This window comes from Protobothrops mucrosquamatus, unplaced genomic scaffold, assembly GCF_001527695.2.
Source record: "Protobothrops mucrosquamatus isolate PMUCROS unplaced genomic scaffold, P.Mucros_1.0 scaffold1319, whole genome shotgun sequence".
NCBI classification, from domain to species: Eukaryota; Metazoa; Chordata; class Lepidosauria; order Squamata; family Viperidae; genus Protobothrops; species Protobothrops mucrosquamatus.
In genome coordinates, this window is record NW_015387520.1 from 122812 (window position 1) to 138618 (window position 15807).

At 39.1% G+C, this 15807-nt stretch overlaps 1 protein-coding gene across 1 annotated transcript in view; it reads right to left on the reverse strand.

Annotated features, from left to right (window-relative positions):
- The window catches only part of LOC107292301 (collagen alpha-1(XI) chain), a 137748-nt gene that overhangs the window by 61276 nt on the left and 60665 nt on the right, over window positions 1–15807 (reverse strand). The window contains exon 4 of the mRNA XM_015821381.1: window positions 13012–13140. Coding sequence (XP_015676867.1) covers window positions 13012–13140 — 129 coding nt within the window. The remainder of the gene's footprint in view (window positions 1–13011; window positions 13141–15807) is intronic.

Consider the following 15807-nt stretch of genomic DNA (forward strand, 5'->3'; position numbering starts at 1 on the left):
ATATTTCAGTTTAAAATAAGCCTTGTGTCTTCTTAGTTATGCTCAAATTATGTTTTAACAGGATTAGAGACCATTTGTTATATTTCTTCTCTTTAATTTTAAGCCGCAGATTTCTGCAGGCATCTTCTTTCTCAACATAGACCTCCTGATGGTCCAAATAGCTGATGGAGATGAAGCAGTCTGCTTAGCTTGATAAATCAAGACCTTCAAAGTATATCTTCTTTCAGATTGAGAAATACAAAACATAGAACATAGAATAATAGAGTTGGAAGGGACTTCATAGTTCTTCTAGTCCAGTGATGGCGAACCTTTTAGAGAACGGGTGCCCAAACTGCAACCCAAAACCCACTTATCCCTCGTTGAGTGCCGGGTGGGTGTGGCCCATTGGCTGGGTGTGGCCAATTGGGTGGGCGTGGCCCATTGGGTGGTTGTGGCTGTGGTGGTAATGACAGACTGGGTGGGACTAAAAAGTTCAATCAATCAATTCCAACTTTGCGAGATCTTTTTTTCCCACGAGAAGTTGAAATTGACTGATTGAACCTTTTTTTTTGCACACAGCAGCGGAGGCCTAAAGCGAAAAGGTTTTATAAAACCCAGTTGAAGGCGTAGGACTGGGGCGACGGCCCGCATGCCCACAGAGAGGGCTCTGAGTGCCGCCTCTGGCACCCGTGCCATAGGTTCGCCACCACTGTTCTAGTCCAACCCTGCTCGAGCAGGAAATCCTACATCATTTCAGACAAATGGTTGTCCAACCTCTTTCTGAAAGCTTTCAGTGATGGAGCACCCACAACTTCTGAAGGCAAGTTATTCCATTGGTTAATTGCTCCCACCATTACAAAATTTCTCCTTAGCTCTAAGTTGCTTCTCTCCTTGGTTAGTTTCAATCTATTGTTTCTTGTCTTGCCTTTTAGTGCTTTGGAAAATAGTTTGCCCCCCTCATCTTTGTAGAAGCCCCTCAAATATTGGAACAATATTGGAACATATCCCCCATAGTCCTACATTTCTTTTAAGGAATTTGAAATTCCTTTCCTTTTAAGCAGTAACAAACACTCAAAACAAGTTTGGAGGACCTAATGTTTCAGAATAATGAAGCTAAAAAATTTTAATTTCTTGGAAAAAAGACAGACAGTTCTCCCTTCTAAAACTCTCTCTCTCTCTCTCTCTCTCTCTCTCTCTCTCTCTCTCTCTCTCTCTCTCTCTCTCTCTCTCTCTCTCTCTCATACACACTCTCCACTTCTTAATTCTCTGATAACAGTTGCTGAAAAAAAAGATTGAACAGACAATTTGTGTTGGAATTTCTAAACTATGAGACAGACTGAGGATTACTTCTGGAGTCTCTCCTGGTTAGCTGCTTCATTCCTAATCATTTTTTCTCCTCCTGGGAAAGGCAGAAAAAGAGCAGAAGCATTATCCAATGATCATGAAGTCTCATGTTTGATCACAGATTACACTGACCTTATAAAGTCATATACATACTATAAGATCTGGTTGTTGAAATAGCTACTTTCTGAACTTGTACCATTTCAGATGGCTGTTACTGCTCATGTAACTGAATTGTCCTCTGCACCAAAACTAGAATAACATAAATATAATTATATACATGCAAAAGTAGATTTCAGGAGAAAATAATATCTTTCCACACAGAAAAAAATTATCACCAAGGACTCCACATTTATTTCTTTGCCGAGAGGAACATTAAACCAAGTCATTCTACCCTTTCTATACTGAATTGGTACAGCCCAGAAGAAACTCCATCACTTCATTTGCCAAATGTGAAAAATGGGCTTGAACTGCTGCCAAGTTTATAAAAGGGTGAGAGCTAAAATACTGAACACATTACTGATGATCTGATTTAATGTACATCCTACTATCTCCTGAGAACTAGAGTGAACAATCTAGATATATTATATATTCATCTTACATTAAGGATGAAATTATATACCATAATCTCAACCATAAATTTCACTTGGAAACCATTTTTAATGTAATCCAAAGAGATTTTCTTTCACTAGTTTTTTTTCTTTTAAAAGTTTTGTTTGCTAGTTTCACTACTTATTTAAGCACAAAGCAAGTAAGAAAGAGGCCATTTCTGATTATATTGTTTGGAGTAGATATTCAGGATAATAACAGAATAACAGAGTTGGAAGGGACCTTGGAAGTCTCCTAATTCAACTCCCTGCTCAAGCAGGAAACCCTATACTACAAACATGTCAAACACAAGGCCAGGTGGGACGGATGTGGCCCGTGAAGTGGTTTCATGTGGCCTGCAAAGACATCCTGGAAACAGTGAGGGAACGGCCCCCACTGCCTTGGCCCTGGCCCAGGCAAGCCAGGAGCCAATGTACAATTTTGTGGTGGCCATCTTGGCACTTGCCCCGGTGGACCATGCCTTGGCACTTGCCCCGGTCCCACCCCCTTCTGCCAGAGACCCTCAGATCTGTCCTGCCCAGGCCCCCACAGGCCCCCTTGACGCGAATGATGTAGAACTGGCCACACCCACCCAGTAGGCCACACCCACTCCATCCACACCCACCCAGTAGGCTGCACCCACTCTGGCCACACCCACTCGGCCCTCCAAGGGCATCCGCAATGCTGATGTGGCCCTCAGTGAAATTGAGTTTGACACCCCTGCTATACTACTTCAGACAGATGGTTGTCCAAACTTCTTAAAAACCTCCAATGTTGGAGAATCCACAACTTCTGGAAGCAAGTTGTTCCACTGATTAATTGTTTTAAACTGTCAGGAAATTTCTCCTTAGTCTTAGGTTTGGTTCTCTCCTTGATTAGTTTCCATCCATTTCTTCCTGTTCTGTCTTCAGATGCTTTGGAGAATAGATTACCTAATGAACAATCTAGTTTAAAAACCAGATTGTGCCACAAACATATTCATGGGATCAAGGGAAAAGGCTTAGTTTGGAAATGGGGGAGGGGAGAGTAGGAGAAATCCTTCTATTGCTAATCAGTTATTCTTTAGAGAAAAAAGTATACAGAACAAAAAAAATTGCTTGTGAGTTGTGAATTCCAAGAGTATTTTATCTGACTCAATTTAACAAAATATCTTTCTGATCTTGAGCTGTTTATTTCCAGTTGATCAGAGTTCATAATCATTTACATTCTGACTGCTCCACTGAGAAAAGCATTTTTCTTAAATGGTTCTAGAATATCATGATGGGTCAGATGGAGAACAGAATAGAATAACAGAGTTGGAAGAGACCTGGGAGATCTTCTAGTCCAACGCCCTGGTCAAGCAGTAAACTCTATACTATTTCAAACAGATGGTTGCCCAATCTCTTCTTAAAAACCTCCAATGTTGGAACTCCCACAACTTCTGGAAGCAAGCCATTCCACTAATTAATTGTTCTCACTGTCAGGAAATTTCTCCTTTGTTCTAGGTTAGAGCTTTCTTTGATACATTTCCATCCATTGCTTCTTGTCCTGCCTTCAGGTGCTTTGGAGAATCTTTGTAGTATTTGGTCCATATCTTAGGAATTCAATGGATGAATTTTTTCCCCAATGAAGCCAGTCTGATAATAGATGTGTGGACTTCAACTTTCAGAATTCCAGCCAGCATGGCCATTACTGGGAATTGAAGAGTTGAAATCTACATGGGTGGAGGGTACCCAGAGTAGGGAAATTTGAATTAGAGCACAGAAACTAATTCAAACTAACTTATACATTTCAATTAATGATTGCCTTATATGCCATATTATTGAATGGTCCTTGGTGCTCTCTGAGCTACAAATATTCTTTATTGATGCCATATTATTCTCCATGGATACTTATTTGCCATGATACTAATCAGTAAAGATTGTATACTTTATTTTTATGACAAATTTAGCTTATATACTTAAGAAATCATTCTCCATTTCCAGATACTTATTCTGGTAATGTGCACCCACTCCCTCAAATTTTAGCAAACCAAGCACTTTTATAATTGAATGCTTCAGGCTAAATTCCTTATATTTAATGACACTCTCTGCAATTATTACAAATTGCATCAGATATACAAATAAACAGTTTATTTTTTAAAAAATGTATCTTTTCTATTTGAGTTGTTTTTCTGAATAGTTTCTGAAAACATTTTATGTATTTGTATCTCCTTGCCCTTTTCCCCAATGTTGGGGGATAAGGAGAACAGGCTGATGAATTTCTGTGTGGCTCTTTGCCAGCATTAATTCAGTGAATAAAGAAACTCAAGAGCAATTCTCAAGGGTCAGTACATTAATATAATTATATGTATAGTACCAAGATTATCTTTCAAAAATAAAAGAATTTCTTTCTTTCTTTCACAAATACTAAGAAATGATAAATACTAAACTCATTCCAAATCCAGCCCAAAAGCATAACCCTGCACTAATTGGTCATAAAAAGTGCATGGAACTAAACTTCAAAAACAATAAAATCTTCTGAGACTATAGATGAAAACTTTAATGAGTCTTTCATTCCAGACAATTTGGTCAGCAGTTATAAAAATGCAAGAATGAATTTTATGCAGATGCCTTAACTCAGTGTTTCACAACCTTGGCAACTTTAAGATATGTAGACTTCAACTGCCAGAATTCCCCAGCCAAGCTGAGAACATTGTCTTAACTAATCAATATAGCAGGAGTCTTCAAACTTGGCCCTTTTATGACTTGTGGACTTCAACTTCCAGAATTCCTCAGCCAGGCACCCATGTAGAGTTGAAGTCCACAAGTCATAAAAGGGCCAAGTTTGAAGACCCCTGTTGTTGTGTCCCGTGCCTGCAGAAGCAGGCTCGGGATGATGCAAGAGTCCCGGGCATTTGCAAAAGCTGCCCGGGACCAGACTGAGTGGCGCCGGCCTTGCGCGCATGCGCAAGGCGGGAAAAGACTGCCTTGTTATTGGTTGGAATTGCTCGGGGATCTGAGGGTATATATAGAGGCCTGCGTGCCTCTGTGCTCGGGTTGTTCGTAGATTGGAAGCAGAGAATAAAGACCTGTTAGAAATGCATCGTCTCAAGCACCATTATTCTCCGGACTTAACACTGGTGACGAGGATGGGATTCAGTCTAAACAGCTAGGGAAGCTTGAAGACTCACCCAAAGAAGTCCGGAAGAGGAACGACGGCGTTGAAGTCAGCGTTTATCCTGCCAGTACGAAATCGCTGGAGGGTGCGTGCAGCTGAAGAAAACCTCGATCATGGCGAAAATTGGGCGTTTAGCGGAATTCGATGTCTCTCACCCCGAGAAGTGGGAATCTTACGTTGCAAGAGTCGAGACTTACTTCCGCGTAAACCAGATAAGAGAGGAAGGCTTAAAGGCTGCCACAATGTTGTGCGTTTGTGGGCAAGACGCCTTTGAGATCGCCGAGAACCTAATCGCCCCAGCCTCGCTGGAAACAGTGTCATACTCCGATCTAAAGAAAGTTTTGAAGGAACACTTCCAGCCAAAGCAATCTGTCATTGCTTGGAGACACACATTTGAACTGAGAGATCAGCGAGCTGGGGAATCAGCAAAAGAATACATTGCAGTTTTGAGAAGAGCAGCTAAACTGTGTGATTTCAAGGACTTAGAGGAAAGACTGCGTGATTGTTTTGTGTGCGGACTGAGGAACAGAGACTTACAGCAGAAGCTGTTCGCCAAGGAAGATGTCTCTTTCCAAGATGCTCTGCGAGAGGTTACGGCAGAGGAAGCTGCTGGTAGAGCGGTCAAGAATCGGCAGCCCACTCAAAGCGCTCCAGAGACTGCAACCATCTACAAGGAGGTGGACAAGCTTTATCAAGCAGCTGGGAGGAGGTTCAAAGATCGTCAGGACAAGGGCCCAGCTGATCTTCGTTGCCTTGGATGCAGTGGTCGCCACAAGCGAGCGGAATGTCGGTTCCGTTCCGCCATCTGCCGAGCGTGCGGAAAGAAAGGCCACATCGCTGCGATTTGCCTGGGTCGACAGAAGGGGTTTCTACAAGCCAACATGATTCACCACACTACTTCGGCTTCCTTCCACCCTTCTTCCAAAGGTGGCGTCCATGGTGGGCGCAGCATTATTTTATCTAGGGGGGAGGGGTGTTGTGTCCCATGCCTGCAGAAGCAGGCTCGGGATGATGCAAGAGTCCCGGGCATTTGCAAAAGCTGCCCGGGACCAGACTGAGTGGTGCCGGCCTTGCGCACATGCGCAAGGCGGGAAAAGACTGCCTTGTTATTGGTTGGAATTGCCCGGGGATCTGAGGGTATATATAGAGGCCTGCGTGCCTCTGTGCTCGGGTTGTTCGTAGATTGGAAGCAGAGAATAAAGACCTGTTAGAAATGCATCATCTCAAGTGCCATTATTCTCCGGACCTAACACCTGTAATACAGCTTTTATTCAGGTAATGACTACTCTAGCTCAATTATCTTTCTCCCCGCAAAGACTGAGAGAATCCTGGGGAATGGGATGAGAGGTGAGAGAATGCATAGAACAAGGGTTTTCAAACTTGGCCGTTTTATGATTTGTGGAATTCTGGGAGTTGAAGTCCACAAGTCATAAAAGGGCCAAGTTTGAAGATCCCTGGCATAGAAGGAACAGTTATTGGGGAAAATTCAATCTAAAACAATAATATAAATAGTAATCATAAGAAAGAGGTAACCTGTGCAATTAGCAATCAATTATCATCCAATGAACAATAATTATGAACAAGCAGGAAGGATCAGAGGAAGAAATGGCAATAAAGCAGCTATATGAGCACTATAAGGATTTAGCAGAGTTAGATAAGGATACTTTCATAATAACAGCCTTTTGCTAATTATAGTCTTTTTTGTTTCTTTCTGCATGAAAAGATCAAAATGAAGCACCTTTCAAGTATCTTCCTCCCTAATGTTTTTTGGATTCACTTAGAATAATTATCAAGAAGTTTTTACACTGAGGTAGATTGGTATCTGAGAAAACATTCATTCCCAAATCCTTGAACATACCAGTAACTGGAGTTTTGATCTAACTGACAGGTATTCCATTTGTTACAGAAGCAATTGCAAAAATGATTTCTATGATCTGAAAAGCAACTATTATAGTTGCAGGCAAAAGTGGAGAAGCACCAGAGGCCCAGCCTGGATACAGACCGAACTTAAAGGACAAAATGTCCAAAATGAGTTAAAAGTCCAGGAAAAGCATTTCTTTCTGTAGAAGGTCTGAAGTTACAACAAGGTTAGGTCCAACTGGTAAAGATCCATTTGTAATGATTATTGCACATGGATGACTGTTTTGATACAAGTTCAGGAATGAAATGAATAAATGTTTGCGTTGCTTGATGTAATATAATCTCCCCACTGTGAATTCATGCCTCCTTTTACCAGAGAGAAGCACATTTGTATCATACAACTTAATCATTATGCAGCTCCAGTGAAAATGACTGTTTTTTTCATTAACTGCATTCTAGGAGCATCAGCTCACTGCTAAAAAAAAAAAGAGAGGAGGAAACTGAATTATATGAAATATTCTGAGTAGGATACAAAATCTGTTTTGGTATTGGACGTGTATTTTTCTAAATATCCTGAAATGAAAATAATATTCTGATGTTTTAATCAACTTTTGAGTTTGAAGGAATACAGAGAGAGGAATTTATTAAATCCTTCGTGAAGGAAGATTTAAAGTAATGATAAATGAATGGATCAATTAAACTATCTAAAATAGGCAACACTGGCCTGGAAGCTGATGAAGGAGAAAGAATGCTCCATTTCCAGCATGTATTAATGATTGAAATACCCCCTGCCCCTCCCCAAAAATGGGGAGGGGAGGGCAGTTGCTGCAAATGCATTTAATATGAATACATACTTGTTTTAAGGAAATCCTACATTATGATTCCCAATGAGAACTTTCTTAATCCATAGTGCCCAGATCAATCTGGGCATAAATGCCTGTTTGCTCATTTGTTTAAAACTATTTATATAGTTGCCCACTTTCAACCATCTCTAGGTGGCTCCTAGTCAGAGTTTGTCTTTATAATGCAAACCTCAAAAAATTCAAGTTGCAGTTTATATTTATATTAAAAATGTAGATGAATGTTGGCATTTGCACATGTATTGTTGCATGATTCGTGTATTAATAAATCATGCAACAAATATCTCTAATCCGAAGGAGGCTGATTTTCACATCCTATTATGCACTATAAAAGGCATTGCTAAATGGCAAAGGTGGTAATGAAGGGCTTAGGGAAAGTACTGCACAATTTGTCTACATCCTAACTTGAATGGATGATATTACTACAATTCCAAAGAAGAAGCAATTGTTTTAGGGTTTGCTTTCAGAGTAGGAAATCTTACTATGTAGAAATCCTGTTTAAAGACCATAAAAACTAAAAGCTGTCAAGTTCTGGAAACATTTCTAATTCTGACAATCTCTGGACGGAGTTCATTGAATTGGGTTGTTGCTAGACAGAATAACAGAGTTGGAAAGGCCCTTGGAGATCTTTTAGTCCAAGCCAAGGAAACCCTATACCATTTCAGACAGATGGTTGTCTAATCTTTTCTTTAAAAACTTCCAGTGTTTGAGCATTCACAACTTCTGGAGGCAAGTCGTTCCACCGATTAACTGTTCTCACTGTCAGGAAATTTCTCCTTAATTCTAGGTTGGTTCTCTCTCCTTAGCTAAGACATTTCCCTGTCTTAATGCATACTGGTACATGACGTCATCTAATGCATATTGACAACACTGCCACAGTGAAGGAATTCCAAAGCCTTTCTGAAAGAAAGCGCCTTTTCTCCACTGCTGCATGTCATTTGACTCAAAGGCACAAATTTTTATCATGTTAAAATGATTTGAGGTTAGAAGAGATCAGTTCCCAAAGACTGTACAAGAATCAAAGGTTACTGAAATATTTATGGATGACATCGTTGTAATTGCTTTCAGGAAATACCCTGAAATGCTGTCCTAACTAGACCATTTTATTATCTTGACTCAGGATAATTTATCTAATTCATGCACATCCTTTGTCTCAGACATTAAAAAACTGTCTCATGTGATCTGTGTCTCTAAGGGAAAACAGAGCTCTAATAAGGCAGCAGGATTTGGGAGAAAAGGAAAAGTACATTAATGAGGGGAAAAAACCGTGCAATGAGTCCCTGAGGAAATATAGCTAGACTTCCTTGGCTCTTCCTTCCATAAAACACTTTTAATTTAAACATGTATTTGCTTTCTTTCAGATGTCCCCTGCAACTAGGGCCAAGTCAAAACAAATGAAGCAGAGTTCCCTTTGGAGATCAGTTTCTTCAGTCAAGGCACTGAGATTTATTGAGTGGTGGGATTATGTTCCAAGCAAGGCATTTTCAACTTTGCTTATATGCACATACTAGAGGGGACAATCCAGCTCGGAGAAGGCCAGAATGTACATCATTAGACGGATCTTCTTTTTTCTTCTTCTTTTTTTCATCTCTGACTCCCAAATTGGGATTACACTAATATGATTTGTCTTGACTTAGTTTAATGTATCTGAACAATGCAAAGAGAATGTCAGAGCATGCATAGTCTTATTGCGCTGAGATAATCCAGGAGTAAATACAGTAAACAGTGGTCTATATTAAATGGTGGTTTATCTTACACTATCTACAATATACACTAGGAACAAGATACATATACATGGTAATACAGCAAACTCCAACACACAGCAGTTATAGCAGGAAATAAACAAGAGAGAGACCCTCCAACAAAAGCCTTCCCTTTTATACTCAGGCTCTTAAAGAGACACAGACCCTGCTGAGTCATTCCTATCATTGCATCATCCAACTTATATTCCATTACATCATTACATAAGCTGTTTAGCTATTAAATTATTATCCTGAAAGAGAATGTTTAAAAAAGAAGAAGAGACAGAGCCTCAACTCTTAAGCCTCATTCAAAATTATAATGCAAATAGTCCTTGACTTATGAGCACAATTGGAACCAGAATTTCCATTTCTACCTATGGTGGTTTGTTAATTGAACCACACCTGATGTTACGATGTTTTTCTTCTATGGTTAGATGCCCCAAACTGTTAGGCACATCACTGCAGTTCTTAAGGAACTATGCAGCTATTAAAGTGAGTCCAGATTCCCCCACTGACTTACCTGTCAGTGTGACTTTCCTGTCAGTCTGCCAGGAAAGTCACTAATGGCAACCACATGACCTGGGACGCTACAACCATTGCAAATACATGCCAGTTGCCATCACCTGAAATTTAATCACATGATTGTGGGGATGCTGCAAAGTTTATAAGCGTGAGAACCAGTTGTAAGTCAATTTTTTTCCAGTGGCATTGCAACTTCAAATGGATGCTAAATGAATGATTGTAATTTGAGGACTATTTTAGTAGTGGGCGTAGTAGTAGCAGTACACCACATGGTGTTCCTTTTGATTTATAAGGTCACAAACAATTTATAGATCTCAATCTAATCCTCAGATACCTTGCTGTCAGTTCTTTTGCCGGTATTTATTTAGCTATGGTTCAGGGACTGGAGAATATTTGAAGTATCTTCTTTTCTAGATGCCCACTTTTATTCTAAAGATCTTCCTGAGCACCCATGAAATATCTGAATGGAAAGCTTTTTTCACTTGCCCAGCCTATCCATGGTTTTCTCTCTCTGCCACTGTGCCACCCTGCCTTAGTTATGGTGTTTGTGTTTATAAATTGGTTTTATCATTTTCTCTGTATTGTATTATTATTATTATTTATTATATTTCTGTTAATGAAAGGGAGAATAGAGAGGATAGAGAGAGAGGATTACTAAATCCTTGAGATACTAAAACCTATTGCATGGTGTGGATGTTAAATTCTTAGCAGCAAAGCCTGAAAGTGCGGATAGTATAGCAGCATCAGATTGTCTAGCAAACTGAAATCACTGCACATCCTTAAGATATTTTGAATCCTAAGCACAGACTGTTGAATAATTCAAAACCACAAGGTTCCTACCACAAGCAATGAGTCTTTTAATTCAATCTAGAGCAGTCCCAACTTTTCATTGGTCTTATAATAATCAATAATACAAAATAGAAGCTTTTACATTTAAATTCCTTGTGGCTCCTGAGGAGTCCAAAGAGAGCAGGTCATAGAGATGTTCAAGTACAAAATGAATCAATGTCACAATTTGAAAATGCAAATTCTCTTTGTCCTTTGAGGTCTAAAGATACTTATTGCTTGTCATTCTGAAAATCAACACCTGTTCAAAAATATTTGTTAAACACATTTGAAATACAAATTTCAAATATACATTAAATTTCAAAATAAATCTTAAGATAAATCTTTAAATCTCAAAAGTAAGGCTCATAAAAGTGACAGGTTGCAAAATCAATTAATCGCAGTCAAATTTGCCGTAAACAAGAAGGCAAACAAGTGATCATGTTTCTATGTTTCTTAGGCCAACTGTAATATCCTATAAGTATTCACGTGGAGAAATTAGCAGAGGTTATTGGAAAATGTCATGCACTACATGCAAAAATAAACCATCCTAGTTTATTTAGAAACTTTAGATTGGGTTTAAATTATCTCTGTAGGGAACTTTGGACAAAGACAAAATTTAGTATTTATAAAGATCCTTTCCACCATTCACCTTTCTCTCATCTTTGACCTGTGGGCTAATGGGAAACACTGTAGAAATAAATATAAGATGTATCTGATTTCATGGACAGAGTAAGCAGGCAGACAAACAAACACAAAGGAAGGAAAGTCCACCCGCACTAAAATCTGCCACCCATGACTTCAGAGATAAAGTAGGCAGTGTGCATGCTCAGCCTTAAATATAAATCACAAAAGCAATCAAGGCCTACTCAGACTCAGATATATACTGAACTCCAAAAATAGTTAAAGACTATAACATAAGCATCTAACTAGTACATTATAATCAATGGGGTTATCAGACAGCAATGCTTCAAAATCTTCCATGCATATAATAAAATAAGCCATATCCTTATTCCACAAATTCGTTAGCCTTTTAAACAAGCATAGAAAGTCAACTTGGAATAGCATTTGCAACTATCATTTCTCTATCTTTTTCAGCTCTTATTTTGTAAGATTGGAGATCACATTTAGGGCTCAGTGGGAGAATAGCAAGGACTATTTGGGGAAATAGTCAGGAGTTTTTATTATTATTATTATATCAAGACAAAATCCAGAAATGGAGCAGGAATCAAATGAACAGACTAGGGGAAGACTCTATAAAAATGTCAAAGAAGCCAGAGAGATTGTCTGGAAGTCAGCTTGCAATCAGGAAGAATGCACTGGTGAGAGTTAAGAGCTTACTCTTGCCAGTGCCTTCTAAACTTTTTTTTTATTTTTTTACTATGTGAGATAGTTCCATTTCACTGAGGAGTACTATGGCTCAATCATATTTAGAAATCTTAGTCACAGATTCTCCTTTAATGAAATGACCTCATTTAAGAGAACATATCCATGTTTCCTAATTATTTCCAACATTCCAAAATCCCATGGAAAAAAACATTACATTTCTGTCTATTTAATTGAAGGAGGGTCTTGAATATATTCAGAAAAGCAGTCTGGGTATAAATTACACATGCATTGCAAGATAGGACAGAGAGGCAATATTTGATTCTCTCACATTCAGAATGGGAGGAATTTAGCTCCAGGTCAATCTTCCACAATAGCATAAATCCAACATATCTGCTAAAGCAGTGGTTCTCAACCTTTTTAATGCCGCGACCCCCAACCGGTCGTAAGTCGAGGACTAAACCGGTCGTAAGTCGAGGACTAAACCAGTCGTAAGTCGAGGACTAAACCGGTCGTAAGTCAAGGACTACCCAACCGGTCGTAAGTCGAGGACTTTCCCTGCCCGGGAGCGCTGTGCATGCATGGTTCTGCCCCCTGCGCCGGCCGAGGCGTAGCTGGCAAGTGGCAGAGACGGAGCAGGCCGACCACCAGCTGGCCCAGCTCAAGGGAGGTAAGGCACCTGCCGGAAAAGGGGGAAAAATGGCGGACAGCCTTGCTTGGCAACCCCCGTGAAATGGTCGATCGACTCCAAATGGGGTCGTGACCCATAGGTTGAGAACCGCTGTGCTAAAGTATAATACATTTAATTAAAAAAATGGCTCATTGCTTACTTCCTCCACTTGAGGTTCTTGAGCTTGGGAAGCGTTAGGCACAGGAGAATCACAGTCTGGGCTGTAGTGCTCACAGTAATCATACGCTGCTCTGGGATCATCAACAATCAGCATCTGCTGGATATCACCCTGCCAGGGAAACACAAGATTATAAATTAGCAACCATCACAGGCCATTGGGGGGATGAGGGGTAATGAAAAGGAATCCTTCTTCTCTACAAAGCAAGCTTGGTTAAGTGAGATACATCTAATACAGGTTTAATTATTCTGCAGCACCTGCTAATTTATTTGAGTAATTTATATTTTGCCTGTTGTGGCTCCAGCACAGCTTGTTAATAGCTTTGTTACCAACAAATAGGAGATTTATAGCGAGATGAAGTCATTTTGGGCCAAGAGCCAAATGTTTTTAAACCCTTATGTGCCAAGTGATTGCACGAATCATAAACCGAGGCTGAAACTACCTTGTTGTGAGGTAATAGATGGGAACAATACTATTCATATATTATCAGCTTTAATATGTATAACTAGATAGGTACTTCTGATGGCTCCTTCCATAAAGAAAAAGAGTTCAGAGTTTAAATAGTAATGACATACAGTATATGTATTATGGCTAGTGAAGAGTAGTAGCACATTTAATAACTGACTGAATGGACTCAATATAGTTAGTAATCTGTATCTGGGATTTGGAGAGTTGTAGTTTGATCCATCTGGAAACTACCAAGTTGAGAAACGCTGATTTAAACCCATGACTATAACATTGAAATAAATGAGGTTTTAGATATGTATTATTATTGGTTAATTCACACAACTTAAAAGGAGGGAGGGGGTTTATAACCAAATCAAAATGAAGAAAACTTTAGCTCACCCAGTATATTTTGAAAAATACTTTCCATTAAATCCCATAGTATTAAAATGATTTGATTTTGTGCGATCGTGGCCTTTTCTCCCAGATATAAAATAATAGCGCATTTCACAAGGCATTGAAGACCTGGCTATTTCCCCAGGCAGTTGGATCAAGTAGGTAGATGAATTCTGTAATTGATGTGTTTTTCTGTGAGTGGGGCTATTGTATATCCTTGGGCTAAACTGGGAATTATTTGTTGTGTGTTTTAATCTTGTAAGCCATCCACAGTCATTTATGTGAGATGGGCAGTGATATAAATCATATAAACCAGGGGTCCTCAACCTTGGCAACTTTAAGACTTGTGGACTTCAACTCCCAGAATTCCTCAGCCAGCAAAGCTGGCTGAGAAATTCTGGGAGTTGAAGTCCACAAGTCTTAAAGTTGCCAAGGTTGAGGACCTCTGATATAAACCAATGTTTCTCAACCTTGGCAGCTTGGAGATGTGTGGGACTTCAACTCTCAGANAACCAGGGGTCCTCAACCTTGGCAACTTTAAGACTTGTGGACTTCAACTCCCAGAATTCCTCAGCCAGCAAAGCTGGCTGAGAAATTCTGGGAGTTGAAGTCCACAAGTCTTAAAGTTGCCAAGGTTGAGGACCTCTGATATAAACCAATGTTTCTCAACCTTGGCAGCTTGGAGATGTGTGGGACTTCAACTCTCAGAATTCCCCAGCCTGCATGGCTGGCTGGGAAACTCTGGGAGTTGAAGTCCACTCATCTTCAAGCTGCCAAGGTTGAGACAGAGTGATATAAACAAAGAAAGTTATCTTTCCCTCATCTTTGGGCAGATAATTATAATTCCTAGCAACTATAACTTTGGTTCCTAATAAAATGGCCCACAGAAACACATGCAGGGTGACATATCCATGCCTTTTCTTTCTTTAGTTCAATAGGCAACTTTTCCAGAGCTTCTGACAGCATGGAGAGAGCTTTCCATGGGCATTTCTATACACATACAGGTACAGATTTTCAACAATAAACATAGAAATTGGCACTAGAGATATATTGTACTATTTCATTCTATGTCATCTGAATGTAGACAATTTTACACAATGCACAAAACCAAGGGACCTTGTGGGACAAAACACAATTGCCTAAGTTTTTAAAATACGCCAAGTCAGAAATTACTATAGTCAGATTCACGTAATACCTTAAACCAAAGCAACAAACATTATGATTCATTTATTAATTAATCAAATTTATATAGCTGCACATCTTGCAAGAAGTGATGCTGGGTGGCACACAATAGGCAATAAAAGGAATACATATATAAAACATTCTTTTATATTCTTACATATAGAAGAACACATATATAACAACTTGGTCCAGAATTGATATGATTTGAATGACACCTGAATTAAGGGTTAATATGCAGGAAATTGAAATATAATTAGATACTTGGGCAGATCATAACCCATTAAAAATGGTGTGGAAAGGAATGCAGAAAAAAATAAGATGGACTTTGAATCAATCTATATTAAAAGAGAAAGAATTTATAGACTTAGCAACAAAAGAAATGGAATTTTTCTTCAAAGAAAAAGAAGATACAACATTACAAAATGTATAGGATACAACCAAAGCATATTTTCAAGGCATAGAGATAACATACATGGCGAAAAAAAATAAAGAAAAGAGACAACAATGTCAGTTGTTAAGAGAAGAATTTAGAAAATTAGAACTACAAATAAACCCAGAAAAGAAAATATTGAAAAGACAAATGGAAATAATAAAACATAAATTAAACTTAACAGAATCAGAAAAATTGGCACAACAAACAGCAAAGCAAAACTTTTTTGAAAATGCAAACAAACCAGGAAGATAGTTAGCTTATAAATTTAAAAAACAGAAGGCGAAAAAATTGATAAACAATTTAGTAGTTGAAAAAGGCTGTTT